At 42.8% G+C, this 23,928-nt stretch overlaps 1 protein-coding gene across 1 annotated transcript in view; it reads right to left on the bottom strand.

Moving 5' to 3' along the window:
* MGA (MAX dimerization protein MGA) overlaps positions 1–23,928 on the bottom strand; it is a 1,137,718-nt gene that overhangs the window by 607,202 nt on the left and 506,588 nt on the right. The window contains exon 15 of the mRNA XM_053697822.1: positions 13,876–14,433. Coding sequence (XP_053553797.1) covers positions 13,876–14,433 — 558 coding nt within the window. The remainder of the gene's footprint in view (positions 1–13,875; positions 14,434–23,928) is intronic.

Raw genomic sequence — 23,928 nt, 5'->3', positions numbered from 1 at the left:
ACTTCAGCATCAGATGAAGGAATTATACTGTCCGAATCTGAGATTTTACCCTCAGAAGCTACCAGCAAATCCTCCTTACGAGACTTAGGAGGGAGAGCATCCAGTGGAGCAGAATGTAGAGCAGAAACCTTACTATCTGAAAAACTTTAATGTCCTCTTGCATTTTCCCTGTAGGTAAGGAAAGATAGATACAGCCGCAGTGACCACAGAAGATACCTGAGCTGCAAAACCTGTAGGCAATTACAGTCCTCCAGGAGATTTAGCGGAACCGCCTATTGGACCACAAAAACAACAGCGGTTTGAAAAGTATCCCAAACCTCACACTGGGATAGGCACCGGGACAATGACTCTCCCGCACCCCTTGAAAAGGCTTCCCTATCTCTGTCGGAAAGACAGGATCAAGAGAAGGAAAAACTGCCCTGAAAGGATGGATTGGAAGCCTAGGTCTAACTTCTAGGACCCATGTATCCTATACGATCCTGAGTCAAGCGCCTGAAAAAAACATAATTTATGCTTACCTGATAAATGAATTTCTCTTGTGGTGTATCCAGTCCACGGATCATCCATTACTTGTGGGATATTCTCCTTCCCAACAGGAAGTTGCAAGAGGATCACCCACAGCAGAGCTGCTATATAGCTCCTCCCCTAACTGCCATATCCAGTCATTCGACCGAAACAAGCCGAGAAAGGAGAAACCATAGGGTGCAGTGGTGACTGTAGTTTAAATTAAAATTTAGACCTGCCTTAAAAAGACAGGGCGGGCCGTGGACTGGATACACCACAAGAGAAATAAATTTATAGGGTAAGCATAAATTATGTTTTCTCTTGTAAGGTGTATCCAGTCCACGGATCATCCATTACTTGTGGGATACCAATACCAAAGCTAAAGTACACGGATGAAGGGAGGGACAAGGCAGGCTTAAATGGAAGGAACCACTGCCTGTAGAACCTTTCTCCCAAAAATAGCCTCCGAAGAAGCAAAAGTATCAAATTTGTAAAATTTTGAAAAGGTATGAAGCGAAGACCAAGTCGCCGCTTTGCAAATCTGTTCAACAGAAGCCTCATTCTTAAAGGCCCAGGTGGAAGCCACAGCTCTAGTAGAATGAGCTGTAATTCTTTCAGGGGACTGCTGTCCAGAAGTCTCATAGGCTAAACTTATTACGCTCCGAAGCCAAAAAGAAAGAGAGGTTGCCGAAGCTTTTTGACCTCTCCTCTGTCCAGAGTAAACAACAAACAGTGTAGATGTTTGGCGAAAATCTTTAGTAGCTTGTAAGTAAAACTTCAAAGCACGGACCACGTCCAGATTATGTAAAAGACGTTCCTTCTTTAAAGAAGGATTAGGACACAATGATGGAACAACAATCTCTTGATTGATATTCTTGTTAGAAACTACCTTAGGTAAAAACCCAGGTTTTGTACGCAGAACTACTTTATCTGAATGGAAAATCAGATAAGGAGAATCACATTGTAAGGCAGATAACTCCGAGACTCTCCGAGCCGAGGAAATAGCCATCAAAAACAGAACTTTCCAAGATAAAAGTTTAATATCAATGGAATGAAGGGGTTCAAACGGAACCCCTTGAAGAACTTTAAGAACCAAGTTTAAGCTCCATGGGGGAGCAACAGGTTTAAACACAGGCTTAATTCTAACCAAAGCCTGACAAAAAGCTTGAACGTCTGGAACTTCTGCCAGACGCTTGTGCAGAAATCTGTCCCTTTAAAGAACTAGCTGATAATCCTTTTTCCAAACCCTCTTGGAGAAAGGACAATATCCTAGGAATCCTAACCTTACTCCATGAGTAATTCTTGGATTCACACCAATAAAGATATTTACGCCATATCTTATGATAGATTTTCCTGGTGAAAGGCTTTCGTGCCTGTATAAGGGTATCAATGACTGACTCTGAGAAGCCACGCTTTGATAAAATCAAGCGTTCATTCTCCATGCAGTCAGTCTCAGAGAAATTAGATTTGGATGATTGAAAGGACCTTGTAGTAGAAGGTCTTGTCTCAGAGGCAGGGTCCATGGTGGAAAGGATGACATGTCCACTAGGTCTGCATACCAGGTCCTGCGTGGCCACGCAGGCGCTATCAATATCACCGATGCTCTCTCCTGTTTGATTTTGGCAATCAGTCGAGGGAGCAGAGGAAACGGTGGAAACACATAAGCCAGGTTGAAGGAAGAACCAAGGCGCTGCTAGAGCATCTATCAGTGCCGCTTCTGGGTCCCTGGACCTGGATCCGTAACAAGGAAGCTTGGCGTTCTGGCGAGACGCCATGAGATCCAGTTCTGGTTTGCCCCAACGATGAACCAATTGAGCAAACACCTCCGGATGGAGTTCCCACTCCCCCGGATGAAAAGTCTGACGACTTAGAAAATCCGCCTCCCAGTTCTCTACACCTGGGATATGGATTGCTGATAGGTGGCAAGAGTGAGTCTCTGCCCAGCGAATTATCTTGGAGACTTCTTACATCGCTAGGGAACTCCTGGTTCCCCCTTGATGGTTGATGTAAGCCACAGTCGTGATGTTGTCCGACTGAAATCTGATGAACCTCAGGGTTGCTAACTGAGGCCAAGCTAGAAGAGCATTGAATATTGCTCTTAACTCCAGAATATTTATTGGGAGGAGTTTCTCCTCCAGAGTCCACGATCCCTGAGCCTTCAGGGAATTCCAGACTGCACCCCAACCTAGAAGGCTGGCATCTGTTATTACAATTGTCCAATCTGGCCTGCGAAAGGTCATACCTTTGGACAGATGGACCCGAGAAAGCCACCAGAGAAGAGAATCTCTGGTCTCTTGATCCAGATTTAGTAGAGGGGACAAATCTGTGTAATCCCCATTCCACTGACTGAGCATGCATAGTTGCAGCGGTCTGAGGTTTAGGCGCGCAAATGGCACTATGTCCATCGCCGCTACCATCAAGCCGATTACTTCCATACACTGAGCCACCGAAGGGCGCGGAATAGAATGAAGAACACGGCAAGATTGTAGAAGCTTTGATAACCTGGATTCTGTCAGGTAAATCTTCATTTCTACAGAATCTATCAGAGTTCCTAGGAAGGAGACTCTTGTGAGTGGGGATAGAGAACTCTTTTCCTCGTTCACCTTCCACCCATGTGACTTGAGAAATGCCAGAACTATGTCCGTATGTGACTTGGCAATCTGAAAGCTTGACGCCTGTATCAGGATGTCGTCCAGATAAGGGGCCAATGATATACCTCGCGGTCTTAGGACCGCCAGAAGCGATCCCAGAACCTTTGTAAAGATTCTTGGAGCTGTAGCTAACCCGAAGGAAAGAGCCACAAATTGGTAATGCCTGTCCAGAAAGGCAAACCTTAGGAACCGATGATGATCTTTGTGAATCGGTATTTGAAGGTAAGCATCCTTCAAATCCACTGTGGTCATGTACTGACCCTCCTGGATCATAGGTAGGATGGTCCGAATAGTTTCCATTTTGAACGATGGAACTCTGAGGAATTTGTTTAAGATCTTTAGATCCAAAATGGGTCTGAAGGTTCCCTCTTTTTTGGGAACCACAAACAGATTTGAATAAAAGCCCTGTCCCTGTTCCGTCTGTGGAACTGGACAGATCACTCCCATAACTAGGAGGTCTTGCACACAGCGTAAGGATGCCTTTTTCTTTATCTGGTTTACAGATAATCTCGAAAGGTGAAATCTCCTTTGAGGAGGGGAAGCTTTGAAGTCCAGAAGATATCCCTGAGATATGATCTCCAATGAACATCTCTTGCCCACGCCTGGGCGAAGAGAGAAAGTCTGCCCCCTACTAGATCCGTTACCGGATAGGGGGCCGTTCCTTCATGCTGTCTTAGAGGCAGCAGCAGGCTTTCTGGCCTGCTTGCCTTTGTTCCAGGACTGGTTAGGTTTCCAACCCCGGCTTGGATTGAGCAAAAGTTCCCTCTTGTTTTGTAGCAGAGGAAGTTGATGCTGCACCTGCCTTGAAATTTCTAAAGGCACGAAAATTAGACTGTTTGGCCCTTGATCTGGCCCTGTCCTGAGCAAGGGTATGACCCTTACCTCCAGTAATGTCAGCAATAATTTCCTTCAAACCAGGCCCGAATAGGGTCTGCCCCTTGAAGGCAATGTTAAGTAATTTAGACTTTGAAGTCATGTCAGCTGACCAAGATTGAAGCTATAGCGTCCTATGCGCCTGGATGGCGAATCCAGAATTCTTAGACGTTAGTTTAGTCAAATGAACAATGACATCAGAAACAAAAGAATTAGCTAGCTTAAGTGTTCTAAGCTTGTCAAGTATTTCAGTCAATGGAGTAGCTGTCTGATAGGCCTCTTCCAGAGACTCAAACCAGAACGCCGCAGTAGCAGTGACAGGCGCAATGCATGCAAGGGGCTGCAGGATAAAACCTTGTTGAATAAACATTTTCTTAAGGTAACCTAATTTTTTATCCATTGGATCTGAAAAAGCACAACTGTCCTCGACAGGGATAGTGGTATGCTTTGCTAAAGTAGAAACTGCTCCCTCCACCTTAGGAACCGTCTGCCATAAGTCCCGTGTGGTGGCGTCTATTGGAAACATTTTTCCAAAAATAGGAGGGGGGGGAAACGGCACACCGGGTCTATCCCACTCCTTATTAATAATTTCTGTAAACCTTTTAGGAATTGGAAAAAACATCAGTACACACCGGCACTGCATAGTATTTATCCAGTCTACACAATTTCTGTGTCACAGTCATTCAGAGCAGCTAATACCTCCCCAAGCAATACACGGAGGTTCTCAAGCTTAAATTTAAAAGTAGAAATATCTGAATCAGGTTTCCCCGAATCAGAAATGTCACCCACAGACTGAAGCTCTCCTTCCTCAGCTTCTGCATATTGTGACGCAGTATCAGACATGGGCCTTAAAGCATCTGCGCGCTCTGTATTACGTCTAACCCCAGAGCTATCGCGCTTTCCTCTGAATTCAGGCAGTCTGGCTAATACCGCTGACAGGGTATTATCCATGATTGCCGCCATGTCCTGCAAAGTAATCGCTATGGGCGTCTTTGATGTACTTGGCGCCATTTTAGCGTGAGTCCCTTGAGCGGGAGTCAAAGGGTCCGACAAGTGGGGAGAGTTAGTCGGCATAACTTCCCCCTCGTCAAAATCCTCTGGTGATAATTCTTTTAAAGATAACAGCTGATCTTTATTGTTTAAAGTGAAATCAATACATTTAGTACACATTCTCCTATGGGGTTCCACCATGGCTTTTAAACATAATGAACAAGGAGTTTCGTCTATGTCAGACATGTTTATACAGACTAGCAATGAGACTAGCAAGCTTGGAAAACACTTTAAATCAAATTAACAAGCAATATAAAAAAACGTTACTGTGCCTTTAAGAGAAACAAATTTTGCCAAAATATGAAATAACATTAAAAAAAGGCAGTTAAACTAACGAAATTTTTACAGTGTATGTAACAAGTTAGCAGAGCATTGCACCCACTTGCAAATGGATGATTAACCCCTTAATACAAAAAACAGATTAACAAAACGAAAAACAGAATTTATGTTTACCTGATAAATTACTTTCTCCAACGGTGTGTCCGGTCCACGGCGTCATCCTTACTTGTGGGATATTCTCTTCCCCAACAGGAAATGGCAAAGAGCCCAGCAAAGCTGGTCACATGATCCCTCCTAGGCTCCGCCTACCCCAGTCATTCGACCGACGTTAAGGAGGAATATTTGCATAGGAGAAACCATATGTTACCGTGGTGACTGTAGTTAAAGAAAATAAATTATCAGACCTGATTAAAAAAACCAGGGCGGGCCGTGGACCGGACACACCGTTGGAGAAATTAATTTATCAGGTAAACATAAATTCTGTTTTCTCCAACATAGGTGTGTCCGGTCCACGGCGTCATCCTTACTTGTGGGAACCAATACCAAAGCTTTAGGACACGGATGAAGGGAGGGAGCAAATCAGGTCACCTAAATGGAAGGCACCACGGCTTGCAAAACCTTTCTCCCAAAAATAGCCTCAGAAGAAGCAAAAGTATCAAATTTGTAAAATTTAGAAAAAGTGTGCAGTGAAGACCAAGTCGCTGCCTTACATATCTGATCAACAGAAGCCTCGTTCTTGAAGGCCCATGTGGAAGCCACAGCCCTAGTGGAGTGAGCTGTGATTCTTTCAGGAGACTGCCGTCCGGCAGTCTCATAAGCCAATCGGATAATGCTTTTAATCCAGAAGGAGAGAGAGGTAGAAGCTGCTTTTTGACCTCTCCTAACTGAGGCCAAGCTTTGAGAGCATTGAATATCGCTCTCAGTTCCAGAAAATTTATCGGTAGAAGAGATTCTACCCGAGACCAAAGACCCTGAGCTTTCAGGGATCCCCAGACCGCGCCCCAGCCCATCAGACTGGCGTCGGTCGTGACAATGACCCACTCTGGTCTGCGGAAGGTCATCCCTTGTGACAGGTTGTCCAGGGACAGCCACCAACGGAAAGAGTCTCTGGTCCTCTGATTTACTTGTATCTTCGGAGACAAGTCTGAATAGTCCCCATTCCACTGACTGAGCATGAACAGTTGTAATGGTCTTAGATGAATGCGCACAAAAGGAACTATGTCCATTGCCGCTACCATCAAACCTATCACTTCCATGCACTGCGCTATGGAAGGAAGAGGAACGGAATGAAGTATCCGACAAGAGTCTAGAAGTTTTGTTTTTCTGGCTTCTGTCAGAAAAATCCTCATTTCTAAGGAGTCTATTATAGTTCCCAAGAAGGGAACCCTCGTTGACGGAGATAGAGAACTCTTTTCCACGTTCACTTTCCATCCGTGAGATCTGAGAAAGGCCAGGACAATGTCCGTGTGAGCCTTTACTTGAGGAAGGGACGACGCTCGAATCAGAATGTCGTCCAAGTAAGGTACTACAGCAATGCCCCTTGGTCTTAGCACCGCCAGAAGGGACCCTAGTACCTATGAGAAAATCCTAGGAGCAGTGGCTAATCCGAAAGAAAACGCCACGAACTGGAAATGCTTGTCCAGGAATGCAAACCTTAGGAACCGATGATGTTCCTTGTGGATAGGAATATGTAGATACGCATCCTTGAAATCCACCTTGGTCATGAATTGAGCTTCCTGGATGGAAGGAAGAAGTGTTCGAATGGTTTCCATCTTGAACGATGGAACCTTGAGAAACTTGTTCAAGATCTTGAGATCTAAGATTGGTCTGAACGTTCCCTCTTTTTTGGGAACTATGAACAGATTGGAGTAGAACCCCATCCCTTGTTCTCCTAATGGAACAGGATGAATCACTCCCATTTTTAGCAGGTCTTCTACCCAATGTAAGAATGCCTGTCTTCTTATGTGGTCTGAAGACAACTGAGACCTGTGGAACCTCCCCCTTGGAGGAAGCCCCTTGAACTCCAGAGAATAACCTTGGGAGACTATTTCTAGCGCCCAAGGATCCAGAACATCTCTTGCCCCAGCCTGAGCAAAGAGAGAGAGTCTGCCCCCCACCAGATCCGGTCCCGGATCGGGGGCCCGCATTTCATGCTGTCTTGGTAGCAGTGGCAGGTTTCCTGGCCTGCTTTCCTTTGTTCCAGCCTTGCATAGGTCTCCAGGCTGGATTGGCTTGAGAAGTATTACCTTCCTGCTTAGAGGACGTAGCCCTTGGGGCTGATCCGTTTCTGCGAAAGGGACGAAACTTAGGTTTATTTTTGGTCTTGAAAAGACCTATCCTGAGGAAGGGCGTGGCCCTTGCCCCCAGTGATATCAGAGATAATCTCTTTCAAGTCAGGGCCAAAGAGTGTTTTCCCCTTGAAAGGAATGTCAAGCAATTTGTTCTTGGAAGACGCATCCGCTGCCCAAGATTTTAACCAAAGCGCTCTGCGCCACAATAGCAAACCCAGAATTTTTTCGCCGCTAACCTAGCCAATTGCAAGGTGGCGTCTAGGGTGAAAGAATTAGCCAATTAAGAGCACGAATTCTGTCCATAATCTCCTCATAAGAAGAAGAATTACTAATAATCGCCTTTCCTAGCTCATCAAACTAGAAACACGCGGCTGCAGTGACAGGGACAATGCATGCAATTGGTTGTAGAAGGGAACCTTGCTGAACAAACATCTTTAGCAGACCTTCTATTTTTTTATCCATAGGATCTTGGAAAGCACAACTATCTTCTATGGGTATAGTGGCGCGCTTGTGTAGAGTAGAAACCGCCCCCTCGACCTTGGGGACTGTCTGCCATCAGTCCTTTCTGGGGTCGACTATAGGAAAACAATTTTATAAATATGGGGGGAGGTACTAAAGGTATACCGGGCCTGTCCCATTCTTTACTAACAATGTACGCCACCCGCTTGGATATAGGAAAAGCTTCGGGGGGCCCCGGGGCCTCTAAGAACTTTTCCATTTTACATAGTGGTTCTGGAATGACCAGATAATCACAATCATCCAAATTGGATAACACCTCCTTAAGCAGAGCGCGGAGATGTTCCAACTTAAATTTAAAAGTAATCACATCAGGTTCAGCTTGTTGAGAAATGTTTCCTGAATCTGAAATTTCTCCCTCAGACAAAACCTCCCTGGCCCCCTCAGACTGGTATAGGGGCCCTTCAGAAACCATATCATCAGCGTTCTCATGCTCTACAGAATTTTCTAAAACAGAGCAGTCGCGCTTTCGCTGATAAGCGGGCATATTGGCTAAAATGTTTTTGATAGAATTATCCATTACAGCCGTTAAATGTTGCATAGTAAGGAGTATTGGCGCACTAGATGTACTAGGGGCCTCCTGTATGGGCAAGACTGGTGTAGACGAAGGAGGGGATGATGCAGTACCATGCTTACTCCCCTCACTTGAGGAATCATCTTGGGCATCATTTTTACTAAATTTTTTTATGACATAAAATACATATAGTTAAATGAGAAGGAACCTTGGTTTCCCCACAGTCAGAACACAATCTATCTGGTAGTTCAGACATGTTAAACAGGCATAAACTTGATAACAAAGCACAAAAAACGTTTTAAAATAAAACCGTTACTGTCACTTTAAATTTTAAACTAAACACACTTTATTACTGCAATTGCGAAAAAGTATGAAGGAATTGTTCAAAATTCACCAAAATTTCACCACAGTGTCTTAAAGCCTTAAAAGTATTGCACACCAAATTTGGAAGCTTTAACCCTTAAAATAACGGAACCGGAGCCGTTTTTATATTTAACCCCTTTACAGTCCCTGGAATCTGCTTTGCTGAGACCCAACCAAGCCCAAAGGGGAATACGATACCAAATGATGCCTTCAGAAAGACTTTTCTATGTATCAGAGCTCCACACACATGCAGCTGCATGCCATGCTGTCCTCAAAAACAAGTGCGCCATACCGGCGCGAAAATGAGGCTCTGACTATGATTAGGGAAAGCCCCTAAAGAATAAGGTGTCAAAAACAGTGCCTGCCGATATAATCATATCAAAATACCCAGAATAAATGATTCCTCAAGGCTAAATATGTGTTAATAATGAATCGATTTAGCCCAGAAAAAGTCTACAGTCTTAATAAGCCCTTGTGAAGCCCTTATTTACTATCTTAATAAACATGGCTTACCGGATCCCATAGGGAAAATGACAGCTTCCAGCATTACATCGTCTTGTTAGAATGTGTCATACCTCAAGCAGTAAGAGACTGCACACTGTTCCCCCAACTGAAGTTAATTGCTCTCAACAGTCCTGTGTGGAACAGCCATGGATTTTAGTTACGGTGCTAAAATCATTTTCCTCATACAAACAGAAATCTTCATCTCTTTTCTGTTTCTGAGTAAATAGTACATACCAGCACTATTTTAAAATAACAAACTCTTGATTGAATAATAAAAACTACAGTTAAACACTAAAAAACTCTAAGCCATCTCCGTGGAGATGTTGCCTGTACAACGGCAAAGAGAATGACTGGGGTAGGCGGAGCCTAGGAGGGATCATGTGACCAGCTTTGCTGGGCTCTTTGCCATTTCCTGTTGGGGAAGAGAATATCCCACAAGTAAGGATGACGCCGTGGACCGGACACACCTATGTTGGAGAAAATATGTTTTTTAAACAGTCATAACAACTGCCACAGCTCCTACTTTTGAAGCCTTTTGAGCCCTTCAGAGATGTCCTATAGCATGCAGGGGACTGCTGAGGGAAGCTGAATGTCACAGTTTGTAATTTTAACTGCACCAACTGTAACTTTTATACTATAACAGTGGAAAGCCTCAGGAAACTGTTTCTAGGCAAAAATAAAGCCAGCCATGCGGAAAAAAAAACTAGGCCCCAATAAGTTTTGTCACCAAACATATATAAAAACGATTAACATGCCAGTAAACGTTTTATATTACACTTTTATAAGAGTATGTATCTCTGTTAATAAGCCTGATACCAGTCGCTATTAAATAACTGCATTTAGGCTTAACTTACATTAATCCGGTATCAGCAGCAATTTTCTAGCAAATTCCATCCCTAGAAATATGTTAACTGCACATACCTTATTGCAGGAAAACCTGCACGCCATTCCCCCTCTGAAGTTACCTCACTCCTCAGAATATGTGAGAACGGCAATGGATCTTAGTTACTTCTGCTAAGATCATAGAAATCACAGGCAGATTCTTCTTCTAATGCTGCCTTTGATAAAACTGTACACTCCGGTACCATTTAAAAATAACAAACTTTTGATTGAAGTTAAAAAACTAACTAATACACCACTCTCCTCTTACTACGTCCATCTTTGTTGAGAGTTGCAAGAGAATGACTGGGTATGGCAGTTAGGGGAGGAGCTATATAGCAGCTCTGCTGAGGGTGATCCTCTTGCAACTTCCTGTTGGGAAGGAGAATATCCCACAAGTAATGGATGATCCGTGGACTGGATACACCTTACAAGAGAAAAGGCTATAGTCAGTCCCCAACATGATCCAAGATAGGACCTGAAACAAGTCCCTCCTGTCATCTAGGTTATATGGGCCTGCTCTGCCTGCACCTATTCCAGGACTGAGTGGGTTAAAAAAAATACCTGGATAGCTCAGGTCATCAAAATGGTAAAAACCGTAAGAGTTAACTCTTTCTTCCAAGCAGAAGAAAAAAGTAGACTTAGAAGTCATGTCTGTCAGAGCGACTCAAGGTCTAAACAGAAAAATCCTGAAGCCTTAGATTAGGGGCTAAAAGTCTGCGAATAATCCAGATAAGGAATTATAAGATCCAATTAATTCTGTTTCGAAAGTATCGAGGGAACTATCACCTCTAATCGAGATAGAGATGCTTCAACAGGAAGTGTCCAGAAATGTGACAACCTAAGTCGTCAGTACATAAATATCCCGTATGATGAAACATCTTCCTAAAAAGAGTTTCCTCTATAACCAAGAGCTCTAAGAATAAACTATCCTTAAACGGACTAGGCAAGAGCACAAAAAAGTGATAGCCAAGTAGGAATATACAACAACACAACCCCCCTATAGAGCCTGGAACTGGGATTCTATGGAAAAAAAGAAAAAGACGAAAAGGAATAGGATCTTCATCCTTCTCCACCCGTCTTAATCAAATTCGCTATCTGATTTAGAGATCTGAGATTCCACTGGCAGATCAGTACTAGGAATCTCTAATATCGCCAAAACTTCTCTCAGAAGCAAGCACAGGCATGCAACTCTAAATCTAAAGGTGAAATCCTCCTCTGTCGGAGGAATAGAAGCAGCAGGCTTCAACTCAGGAGGTCCGTCCTCTGAAGCCTCAGAGAACCGCATCCCCAGATGACTGATCGGACACAACCGTCAATTTACATGATGCTCCATGGGTAGGAGTGCATGGATTAACCCTTTGTTTGATCGTAGCAGTACGAGGCAAAACCGCTAAGGCCGTAGACATAGCCATATAGAACTGTGCAGTAACGTCTGGTGGAAAAAGGCACCCTCCAGGCAAAGGATTAGCAGTACTAGGGGAAGCTGCATGTGTAGGATCAGATTACTCTAGGGCACACACCTCACGGGACGAAGAGTCCTCAGAGGCGGAAGGTGGTATTTAGCAGTGGTATTTAGCATTTCAACATTGGTTGAAGAAAACACCCTGTTGCGGCATACGTAACATAATTGAGAAGGCTGGACTACCTGGGCCAACTCACAATGTACACAGGTATCGAATTCTGTCGTAGAGGAATCCCCTTCTAAAAAAATCAGAATCCTCCATAACTAAGTAACCCTATTTAATCAGAGGGAAAAAAAAACTGGCACCTTATACCCCCAATGGCTGGAGCACTCACCACCTCCTATGACCCAGACAGAATAGAGAAAACTCGCTCCTCTCCGCAGTCACTTGTTCAGGAATAGGAAATGGAAACCGTGACCAATCCCGGTCACATGGTGCACCATGCAGGACCGCCCCTGCTAAAGGAAAAGCGAGCAAAACTTAATAAAACTGTGCAACTCTCAAGTAAAAAGGCAACCTGTACGTTCCATATCAGCCTATGAGCCCAAAAAAACATTTCACACACATAAAGCATCAGAAATCACATAAACAAATATGATTAAACCTCACTGTTCAATAATATATTAACCCTTGATTCCATAAAGATAAAAGGAGTGCCACTATGACCATGTCTTCTAGCGTTAACATATGTGTAAAATAATGAAACTATCTTACCGGAATCTTTGCCGTGGAACAGAAACACGGTCCTTCAAGTGTGACAGACTGTAGCATTGCTTTTGACATGGACTTGAGCGATGAAAAGCAGGCAGCGAAACTTGTCAACGCTGATTGCTTAGGAGCTGTTAATACGGGTCTTGATGAGTTCGCAGAAAGACTCTCCCTGCATCTCCAGACTCTAACTTTCATCAATGCTCTCACTGAGAGGCTGACAAGACTACTTAAAAACTCCAGTCCCATATCGAAGGGTAGATACCCATCCTAGGAAACTATTTCGAAATCTTCTGACACTTCTCTGCGAACCTCCTGTGACGAAAGGCAAAGAATGACTGGGGGATGAGGGAAGTGGAGAGGTATTTAAGCCTTTGGCTGGGGTGTTTTAACCTCCTCCTGGTGGCCAGGTTCTGTATTTCCCACAAGTAATGAATGCAGCTGTGGACTCTTCCTATATTAAGAAGGAAATCTTCCTTTTTTTTACATAGAGATGTTCAGGTGATATTTTCCTGTCAGCTTTTTACAGTTATGCTGCACTACTTTCAAGTGATTTAGCATATGAGCATTATGTCCCTTTAAGTTTACAACTAAAGAATGTTGGTTATGTAAAGACTGAAGTTAAATAGAAAACAAATTCATATGCAATAATGTGAATAAGCTCTACTGCTGACTGTGTTTTAGATATTATTTTTGTTGTATTTAATTGTTTATTATATTTTAAAGCTTTATAATGATAAGTGTAATAAAAAGAAAAATCGTAAGATCGATGATTGGATAAGTTTTATCACTTGTATGTACCATTAATAAATAAATAGAGCTGATCTTTTTGAAAAATAAAATAAAGTAAATAAACAAATTTGTTAAGCCAGGACTAATAAATTTAATTACGTGTTAATTAAGAAAAAAAAATTTGCAAGAAAAAACATTATGTGGCGGCTCGAGGACAATCATCATCTTATCAAAGAAAATGGATTTCATAGTACTTTGGGGGGGGGGGATTAATGGGCATTGTAGTTAAATTTACATGTTTGAGATCAGTAATACATTACTAAATTTTGTGGTTAATTTTGGAATTTGACTGGGAACTTAAGCTCTTGCATTCACATAAGCATTTTGCCACTGAATTTCATAGGCTTTTATTGTTAAAAAAAATAAATAAAAAAAAATAAAACATGCATGTGTGTGCATATAGTGTGTGTGTCTATATAACATGCTTAGCTAAGAAATACTTAAACAGCATTTTCATATATGAATTTAAATTATGCAGATCATACCTGGTTTTAGTGTTAGTGAAGGTAAAGGGTTTATTCCAGTTAGAGAAGAAGATCCTATTGGTGTTATAGGCGTTATCACATTTGTCACTATTGGAGTAGAAACATTTTTAACAGTGACCGCTGGGCAAACAGGAAGAGGTAAGGTTGATGGGGTGACTGTAGATTGTGGCGGTTGGTTGATCATTGGTGTCACTTGTGTTGAGAAAGGTAACGCAGAAGAGTCTTTTGTAGGGGTAACTGAAGTTACTGTCAATGCGTTTGTAGTATTAGTTGCAACTGTTTCTGCAGGCAAGGACACAGAAGAGTCTTTTGTTACAATATTGGTAACTTTTATTAAAGTTGGCACTGACGCTATTTCTTTTTCATTTGATGGTGACACAGTTGCAGTAAGAGATGGAGAGCTTAAAGAAGCAATCTTTGCAGAAGTAGTGCAGAAAACTGAGTTTTGTTTGCTTGAAGCTACTGATGTGATGACCAAGTTAATTCCAGGATTTTTTGGATGCAGGGTTCCAACTTCACTCATGACAAACTTTGTAAACACACTGCTGGGTGGTGGGGCTGTAAAGTAAAATATTTGCAGATCAACATATAAAACCTACAAAGAGTTGATAAGAATATATAAATGATAAATGCCCTGGTGCTTAGATTTCTAGGCCCTGGAATTGCCCTCTTTTTTTCCTACCACCATACGGCATGCAGAAAGATTAATATATTTAAATAATGGTATAGACAATCTAGTTGGTACTGCTCTGGTCAATCAATGCCTCACATCTTACACCTAAAGAGGAGCATTGATGTTAAGAAACAGCTTTGTTAACTATCATTTTAAGTAGGTTCAGTGTTGTTCAAAGGGTCAAATCCCTGGGTGCACTGCCTGGCTAATTTTGCGTAGCACCTGGCTTGGGATTGACAGTTGGAACTACTTGCTCCTTTCCAGATCGGATGGCTTCTCTGCAGTTACTCAACTGTCATGTGCTGTGCTCACAGCTCTTTATTAGTTACAGTGTGGTTTGTTTGCCCTATAGCCTGCTGTCTGGCTGTGACACACTTGTGGCTGGAGCTTGGCTGCAGGGGAGGCAGAATGGGGTATGAATGGCTTATGTTACACTTGCTGGGGCTGAGCTATTGGGGAAGGGTTGCAGAGTATTCACTAGTATAGTAAGAGGAGAATAAAGGTACTGGGGGACCCTCTGATACATGAGATTGTTGGAACAGGATAAATCTGCCTGGGGTAGGTGATAACCACTTTACACCTGTAAGACTATGCTCAATTATCCTGGGTGCTAGTTGCGCGTGGAACAGTAGCTTAGTGTCCCCAAAATTGTTTTTACGTTTTCTTCCAATGTGAGAGATGCCGGGCTGACACATTCACAACCCTGCTTCATATACAGAGTCTGCAGCATGGTGTACAACCACTGCAGTTTGTTTGGAAGTAGTTAAAGGTACAGTCTACACCAAAAAAATGTATTGCTTTAAAAGATAGATAATCCCTTTATTACCCATACCCTAGTTTTGCATAACCAACACAGTTATATAAATACACTTTTTACCTCTGTGATTATCTTGTATCTAAGCCTCTGCAAACTGCCCCCTTATTTCAGTTCTTTTGACAGACATGCATTTTAGGCAATCAGTGTGGAATCCTAGGAACTCCACATGAATGTTATCTATATGACACACATGAACTAACACCCTCTAGTGGAGAACAACTGTCAAAATGCCCTGAGAGAAGAGGCGGCCTTCATGGTCTAAGAAATTAGCATATGAACCTCCTAAGTTTAGCTTTCAACTAAGAACACCAAGAAACAAAGCAAAATTGGTGATAAAAGTAAATTGGAAAATTATTTAAAATTACATGTCCTATCTGAATCATGAAAGTTTATTTTGGACTAGACTGTGCCATTAACTGTTATACAAAACTGCTGATAACACTGCTGTGTCCAACTCCAGGGGGCGCAATAGTACAAAGAAATGATGAACATATGAACTAAAAACATTAATAACGGAGTGTTCAAGATAAATAAGGCAAACACTGTATGGTTAAAGAGAAAGAAGCACACTAATTGTGTTGCAGATAGAGAGACCAACACAAGTTCTTATCCGAGTCCAAATTGAAGACCGAAAAACCTTTCAGTGTCAGGTGGTGCAATTCCCAGTAAACGTCACGGCTGCTCCTCTCAAAGATATACAACGAATCCAAAATGAATAATCTGTGAAAGAAGATCACATGCAGAGGGCGCCTCCTAGTGTAATATTGCAATTATAAAGGGGAGCATGTGTGTTTTGTGTTATAATACTCACAGAGTGGCAGCACCCTTTTATCTTCTGGCTAGGTACTGCTAGTGATGTGTGATAACAAATGGATGCTGTGTTAGTCATTCACCTTTAGTGTCAGCTAATTGCCCTGCCTACATAAAACATCCTTTTCACTGTTTGTTTAGCTTTTTAACACTTTAACCCTTTTGGCTGCCAGAGTGATGCGAGTACCATTCAGTGATATGTTTGTCTCTTCTGCCAGCTAGGGGTTAAAATAATAATAGATCAACGTTTATTAGGTAAGGGTATCATATACATTGACTTCCTGAGATTTTCAATCTTGACTCCCCCATATAAATATTGCAATACATTTGTTGTAAAAAAGGAAATCTATGCTTACCTGATAAATTTAATTCTTTTTCGATACGATGAGACCACGGATTTCATCCTTACTTGTGGGATATCGCCTCCTGGTCAGCAGGAGGAGGCAAAGAGCACCACAGCAGAGATGTATAAATAGCTCCTCCCTTTCCTCCCAACCCAGTCATTCGACCGAAGTTAGGAAGAGAAAGGAAAAGCCAAGGTGCAGAGGTGTCTGAAGTTTATCAAAAATGTAATAACCTGTTTTATTAGAACAGGGTGGGTCGTGGACTCATCGTATCGAAAAAGAAATAAATTTATCAGGTAAGCATAAAACATAATTTATGTAAGAACTTACCTGATAAATTCATTTCTTTCATATTAGCAAGAGTCCATGAGCTAGTGACGTATGGGATATACATTCCTACCAGGAGGGGCAAAGTTTCCCAAACCTCAAAATGCCTATAAATACACCCCTCACCACACCCACAAATCAGTTTAACGAATAGCCAAGAAGTGGGGTGATAAGAAAAAAGTGCGAAAGCATAAAAAATAAGGAATTGGAATAATTGTACTTTATACAAAAATATCATAACCACCACAAAAAAGGGTGGGCCTCATGGACTCTTGCTAATATGAAAGAAATGAATTTATCAGGTAAGTTCTTACATAAATTATGTTTTCTTTCATGTAATTAGCAAGAGTCCATGAGCTAGTGACGTATGGGATAATGACTACCCAAGATGTGGATCTTTCCACGCAAGAGTCACTAGAGAGGGAGGGATAAAATAAAGACAGCCAATTCCTGCTGAAAATAATCCACACCCAAAATAAAGTTTAAATGAAAACATAAGCAGAAGATTCAAACTGAAACAGCTGCCTGAAGTACTTTTCTACCAAAAACTGCTTCAGAAGAAGAAAAAACATCAAAATGGTAGAATTTAGTAAAAGTATGCAAAGAGGACCAAGTTGCTGCTTTGCAAATCTGATCAACCGAAGCTTCATTCCTAAACGCCCAGGAAGTAGAAACTGACCTAGTCGAATGAGCTGTAATCCTCTGAGGCAGAGTTTTACCCGACTCAACATAGGCATGATGAATTAAAGATTTCAACCAAGATGCCAAAGAAATGGCAGAAGCTTTCTGGCCTTTTCTAGAACCGGAAAAGATGACAAATAGACTAGAAGTCTTTCGGAAATTCTTAGTAGCTTCAACATAATATTTCAAAGCTCTAACAACATCCAAAGAATGCAATGATTTCTCCTTAGAATTCTTAGGATTAGGGCATAATGAAGGAACTACAATTTCTCTACTAATGTTGTTGGAATTCACAACCTTAGGTAAAAATTCAAAAACAGAATTTATGTTTACCTGATAAATTTCTTTCTCCAACGGTGTGTCCGGTCCACGGCGTCATCCTTACTTGTGGGATATTCTCTTCCCCAACAGGAAATGGCAAAGAGCCCAGCAAAGCTGGTCACATGATCCCTCCTAGGCTCCGCCTACCCCAGTCATTCGACCGACGTTAAGGAGGAATAATAGCATAGGAGAAACCATATGGTACCGTGGTGACTGTAGTTAAAGAAAATAAATTATCAGACCTGATTAAAAAACCAGGGCGGGCCGTGGGCCGGACACACCGGTGGGGAAAGAAATTTATCAGGTAAACATAAATTCTGTTTTCTCCAACATAGGTGTGTCCGGTCCACGGCGTCATCCTTACTTGTGGGAACCAATACCAAAGCTTTAGGACACGGATGAAGGGAGGGAGCAAATCAGGTCACCTAAATGGAAGGCACCACGGCTTGCAAAACCTTTCTCCCAAAAATAGCCTCAGAAGAAGCAAAAGTATCAAACTTGTAAAATTTGGTAAAAGTGTGCAGTGAAGACCAAGTCGCTGCCCTACATATCTGATCAACAGAAGCCTCGTTCTTGAAGGCCCATGTGGAAGCCACAGCCCTAGTGGAATGAGCTGTGATTCTTTCGGGAGGCTGCCGTCCGGCAGTCTCGTAAGCCAATCTGATGATGCTTTTAATCCAAAAAGAGAGAGAGGTAGAAGTTGCTTTTTGACCTCTCCTTTTACCTGAATAAACAACAAACAAGGAAGATGTTTGTCTAAAATCCTTTGTAGCATCTAAATAGAATTTTAGAGCGCGAACAACATCCAAATTGTGCAACAAGCGTTCCTTCTTTGAAACTGGTTTCGGACACAGAGAAGGTACGATAATCTCCTGGTTAATGTTTTTGTTAGAAACAACTTTTGGAAGAAAACCAGGTTTAGTACGTAAAACCACCTTATCTGCATGGAACACCAGATAAGGAGGAGAACACTGCAGAGCAGATAATTCTGAAACTCTTCTAGCAGAAGAAATTGCAACTAAAAACAAAACTTTCCAAGATAATAACTTAATATCAACGGAATGTAAGGGTTCAAACGGAACCCCCTGAAGAACTGAAAGAACTAAATTGAGACTCCAAGGAGGAGTCAAAGGCTTGTAAACAGGCTTGATTCTAACCAGAGCCTGAACAAAGGCTTGAACATCTGGCACAGCTGCCAGTTTTTTGTGAAGTAACACCGACAAGGCAGAAATCTGTCCCTTCAGGGAACTTGCCGATAATCCTTTTTCCAATCCTTCTTGAAGGAAGGATAGAATCCTAGAAATCTTAACCTTGTCCCAAGGGAATCCTTTAGATTCACACCAACAGATATATTTTTTCCAAATTTTGTGGTAAATCTTTCTAGTTACAGGCTTTCTGGCCTGAACAAGAGTATCGATAACAGAATCTGAGAAACCTCGCTTCGATAAAATCAAGCGTTCAATCTCCAAGCAGTCAGCTGGAGTGAAACCAGATTCGGATGTTCGAACGGACCCTGAACAAGAAGGTCTCGTCTCAAAGGTAGCTTCCAAGGTGGAGCCGATGACATATTCACCAGATCTGCATACCAAGTCCTGCGTGGCCACGCAGGAGCTATCAAGATCACCGACGCCCTCTCCTGATTGATCCTGGCTACCAGCCTGGGGATGAGAGGAAACGGCGGGAACACATAAGCTAGTTTGAAAGTCCAAGGTGCTACTAGTGCATCCACTAGAGCCGCCTTGGGATCCCTGGATCTGGACCCGTAGCAAGGAACTTTGAAGTTCTGACGAGAGGCCATCAGATCCATGTCTGGAATGCCCCATAGTTGAGTGACTTGGGCAAAGGTTTCCGGATGGAGTTCCCACTCCCCCGGATGCAATGTCTGACGACTCAGAAAATCCGCTTCCCAATTTTCCACTCCCGGGATGTGGATAGCAGACAGGTGGCAGGAGTGAGACTCCGCCCATAGAATAATCTTGGTCACTTCTTCCATCGCTAGGGAACTCCTTGTTCCCCCCTGATGGTTGATGTACGCAACAGTCGTCATGTTGTCTGATTGAAACCGTATGAACTTGGTCCTCGCTAGGTGAGGCCAAGCCTTGAGAGCATTGAATATCGCTCTCAGTTCCAGAATATTTATCGGTAGAAGAGATTCTTCCCGAGACCAAAGACCCTGAGCTTTCAGGGATCCCCAGACCGCGCCCCAGCCCATCAGACTGGCGTCGGTCGTGACAATGACCCACTCTGGTCTGCGGAATGTCATCCCTCGTGACAGGTTGTCCAGGGACAGCCACCAACGGAGTGAGTCTCTGGTCCTCTGATTTACTTGTATCTTTGGAGACAAGTCTGTATAGTCCCCATTCCACTGACTGAGCATGCACAGTTGTAATGGTCTTAGATGAATGCGCGCAAAAGGAACTATGTCCATTGCCGCTACCATCAACCCGAACACTTCCATGCACTGAGCTACGGAAGGAAGAGGAACGGAATGAAGAATTCGACAAGAGTCCAGAAGTTTTGTCTTTCTGGCCTCTGTTAGAAAAATCCTCATTTCTGAGGAGTCTATAATTGTTCCCAAGAAGGGAACCCTTGTTGACGGGGATAGAGAACTCTTTTCCACGTTCACTTTCCAGCCGTGAGATCTGAGAAAGGCCAGGACAATGTCCGTGTGAGCCTTTGCTCGAGGGAGGGACGACGCTTGAATCAGAATGTCGTCCAGGTAAGGTACTACTGCAATGCCCCTTGGTCTTAGCACCGCTAGAAGGGACCCTAGTACCTTTGTGAAAATCCTTGGAGCAGTGGCTAATCCGAAAGGAAGCGCCACGAACTGGTAATGTTTGTCCAGGAATGCAAACCTTAGGAACCGATGATGTTCCTTGTGGATAGGAATATGTAGATACGCATCCTTTAAATCCACCGTGGTCATGAATTGACCTTCCTGGATGGAAGGAAGGATAGTTCGAATGGTTTCCATCTTGAACGATGGGACCTTGAGAAAGTTGTTTAAGATCTTGAGATCTAGGATTGGTCTGAACGTTCCCTCTTTTTTGGGAACTATGAACAGATTGGAGTAGAACCCCATCCCTTGTTCTCTCAATGGAACAGGATGAATCACTCCCATTTTTAACAGGTCTTCTACACAATGTAAGAACGCCTGTCTTTTTATGTGGTCTGAAGACAACTGAGACCTGTGGAACCTCCCCCTTGGGGGAAGTCCCTTGAATTCCAGAAGATAACCCTGGGAGACTATTTCTAGCGCCCAAGGATCCAGAACATCTCTTGCCCAAGCCTGAGCGAAGAGAGAGAGTCTGCCCCCCACCAGATCCGGTCCCGGATCGGGGGCCAATATTTCATGCTGTCTTGGTAGCAGTGGCAGGTTTCTTGGCCTGCTTTCCCTTGTTCCAGCCTTGCATTGGTCTCCAAGCTGGCTTGGCCTGAGAAGTATTACCCTCTTGCTTAGAGGACGTAGCACCTTGGGCTGGTCCGTTTTTACGAAAGGGACGAAAATTAGGTCTATTTTTTGCCTTGAAAGGCCGATCCTGAGGAAGGGCATGGCCCTTACCCCCAGTGATATCAGAGATAATCTCTTTCAAGTCAGGACCAAACAGCGTTTTCCCCTTGAAAGGAATGTTTAGTAGCTTGTTCTTGGAAGACGCATCAGCCGACCAAGATTTCAACCAAAGCGCTCTGCGCGCCACAATAGCAAACCCAGAATTCTTAGCCGCTAACTTAGCCAATTGCAAAGAGGCGTCTAGAGTGAAAGAATTAGCCAAATTGAGAGCATTGACTCTGTCCATAATCTCCTCATAAGGAGGAGAGTCACTATCGAGCACCTTAATCAGTTCATCAAACCAGAAATATGCGGCTGTAGTGACAGGGACAATGCATGAAATGGGTTGTAGAAGGTAACCCTGCTGAACAAACATCTTTTTAAGCAAACCTTCTAATTTTTTATCCATAGGATCTTTGAAAGCACAACTATCCTCTATGGGAATAGTGGTGCGTTTGTTTAAAGTAGAAACCGCTCCCTCGACCTTGGGGACTGACTGCCATAAGTCCTTTCTGGGGTCGACCATAGGAAACAATTTTTTAAATATGGGGGGAGGGACGAAAGGAATACCGGGCCTTTCCCATTCTTTATTAACAATGTCCGCCACCCGCTTGGGTATAGGAAAAGCTTCTGGGAGCCCCGGCACCTCTAGGAACTTGTCCATTTTACATAGTTTCTCTGGGATGACCAACTTTTCACAATCATCCAGAGTGGATAATACCTCCTTAAGCAAAATGCGGAGATGTTCCAATTTAAATTTAAAAGTAATCACATCAGATTCAGCCTGCTGAGAAATGTTCCCTAAATCAGTAATTTCTCCCTCAGACAAAACCTCCCTGGCCCCCTCAGATTGGGTTAGGGGCCCTTCAGAGATATTAATATCAGCGTCGTCATGCTCTTCAGTAACTAAAACAGAGCATCCACGCTTACGCTGACAAGGGTTCATTTTGGCTAAAATGTTTTTGACAGAATTATCCATTACAGCCGTTAATTGTTGCATAGTAAGGAGTATTGGCGCGCTAGATGTACTAGGGGCCTCCTGAGTGGGCAAGACTCGTGTAGACGAAGGAGGGAATGATGCAGTACCATGCTTACTCCCCTCACTTGAGGAATCATCTTGGGCATCATTGTCATTATCACATAAATCACATTTATTTAAATGAATAGGAATTCTGGCTTCCCCACATTCAGAACACAGTCTATCTGGTAGTTCAGACATGTTAAACAGGCATAAACTTGATAAGAAAGTACAAAAAACGTTTTGAAATAAAACCGTTACTGTCACTTTAAATTTTAAACTGAACACACTTTATTACTGCAATTGCGAAAAAACATGAAGGAATTGTTCAAAATTCACCAAACTTTCACCACAGTGTCTTAAAGCCTTGAAAATATTGCACACCAATTTTGGAAGCTTTAACCCTTAAAATAACGGAACCGGAGCCGTTTTAAGCTTTAACCCCTTTACAGTCCCTGGTATCTGCTTTGCTGAGACCCAACCAAACCCAAAGGGGAATACGATACCAAATGACGCCTTCAGAAGTCTTTTATAAGTATCAGAGCTCCTCTCACATGCGACTGCATGCCATGCTTCTCAAAAACAAGTGCGCAACACCGGCGCGAAAATGAGACTCTGCCTATGCTTTGGGAAAGCCCCTAAAGAATAAGGTGTCTAAAACAGTGCCTGCCGATATTATTATATCAAAATACCCAGAATAAATGATTCCTCAAGGCTAAATAAGTGTTAATATCAATCGATTTAGCCCAAAAAAGGTCTACAGTCTAAATAAGCCCTTGTGAAGCCCTTATTTACAATCGTAATAAACATGGCTTACCGGATCCCATAGGGAAAATGACAGCTTCCAGCATTACATCGTCTTGTTAGAATGTGTCATACCTCAAGCAGCAAAGGACTGCAAACTGTTCCCCCAACTGAAGTTAATTGCTCTCAACAGTCCTGTGTGGAACAGCCATGGATTTTAGTTACGGTTGCTAAAATCATTTTCCTCATACAAACAGAATTCTTCATCTCTTTTCTGTTTCTGAGTAAATAGTACGTACCAGCACTATTTGAAAATAACAAACTCTTGATTGAATAATGAAAAACTACAGTTAAACACTAAAAAACTCTAAGCCATCTCCGTGGAGATGTTGCCTGTACAACGGCAAAGAGAATGACTGGGGTAGGCGGAGCCTAGGAGGGATCATGTGACCAGCTTTGCTGGGCTCTTTGCCATTTCCTGTTGGGGAAGAGAATATCCCACAAGTAAGGATGACGCCGTGGACCGGACACACCTATGTTGGAGAAAGAAGTTCGCAAAACTGCCTTATCCTGATGAAAAATCAGAAAAGGAGACTCACAAGAAAGAGCAGACAATTCAGAGACTCTTCTGGCAGAAGAGATGGCCAAAAGGAACAAAACTTTCCAAGAAAGTAATTTAATGTCCAATGAATGCATAGGTTCAAACGGAGGAGCTTGAAGAGCCCCCAGAACCAAATTCAAACTCCAAGGAGGAGAAATTGACTTAAT

Source organism: Bombina bombina, chromosome 1 (assembly GCF_027579735.1).
Source record: "Bombina bombina isolate aBomBom1 chromosome 1, aBomBom1.pri, whole genome shotgun sequence".
NCBI lineage: Eukaryota > Metazoa > Chordata > Amphibia > Anura > Bombinatoridae > Bombina > Bombina bombina.
The sequence above is the reverse complement of the archived record's forward strand: the minus strand, read 5'-3'. Positions and strand labels throughout refer to the sequence as shown.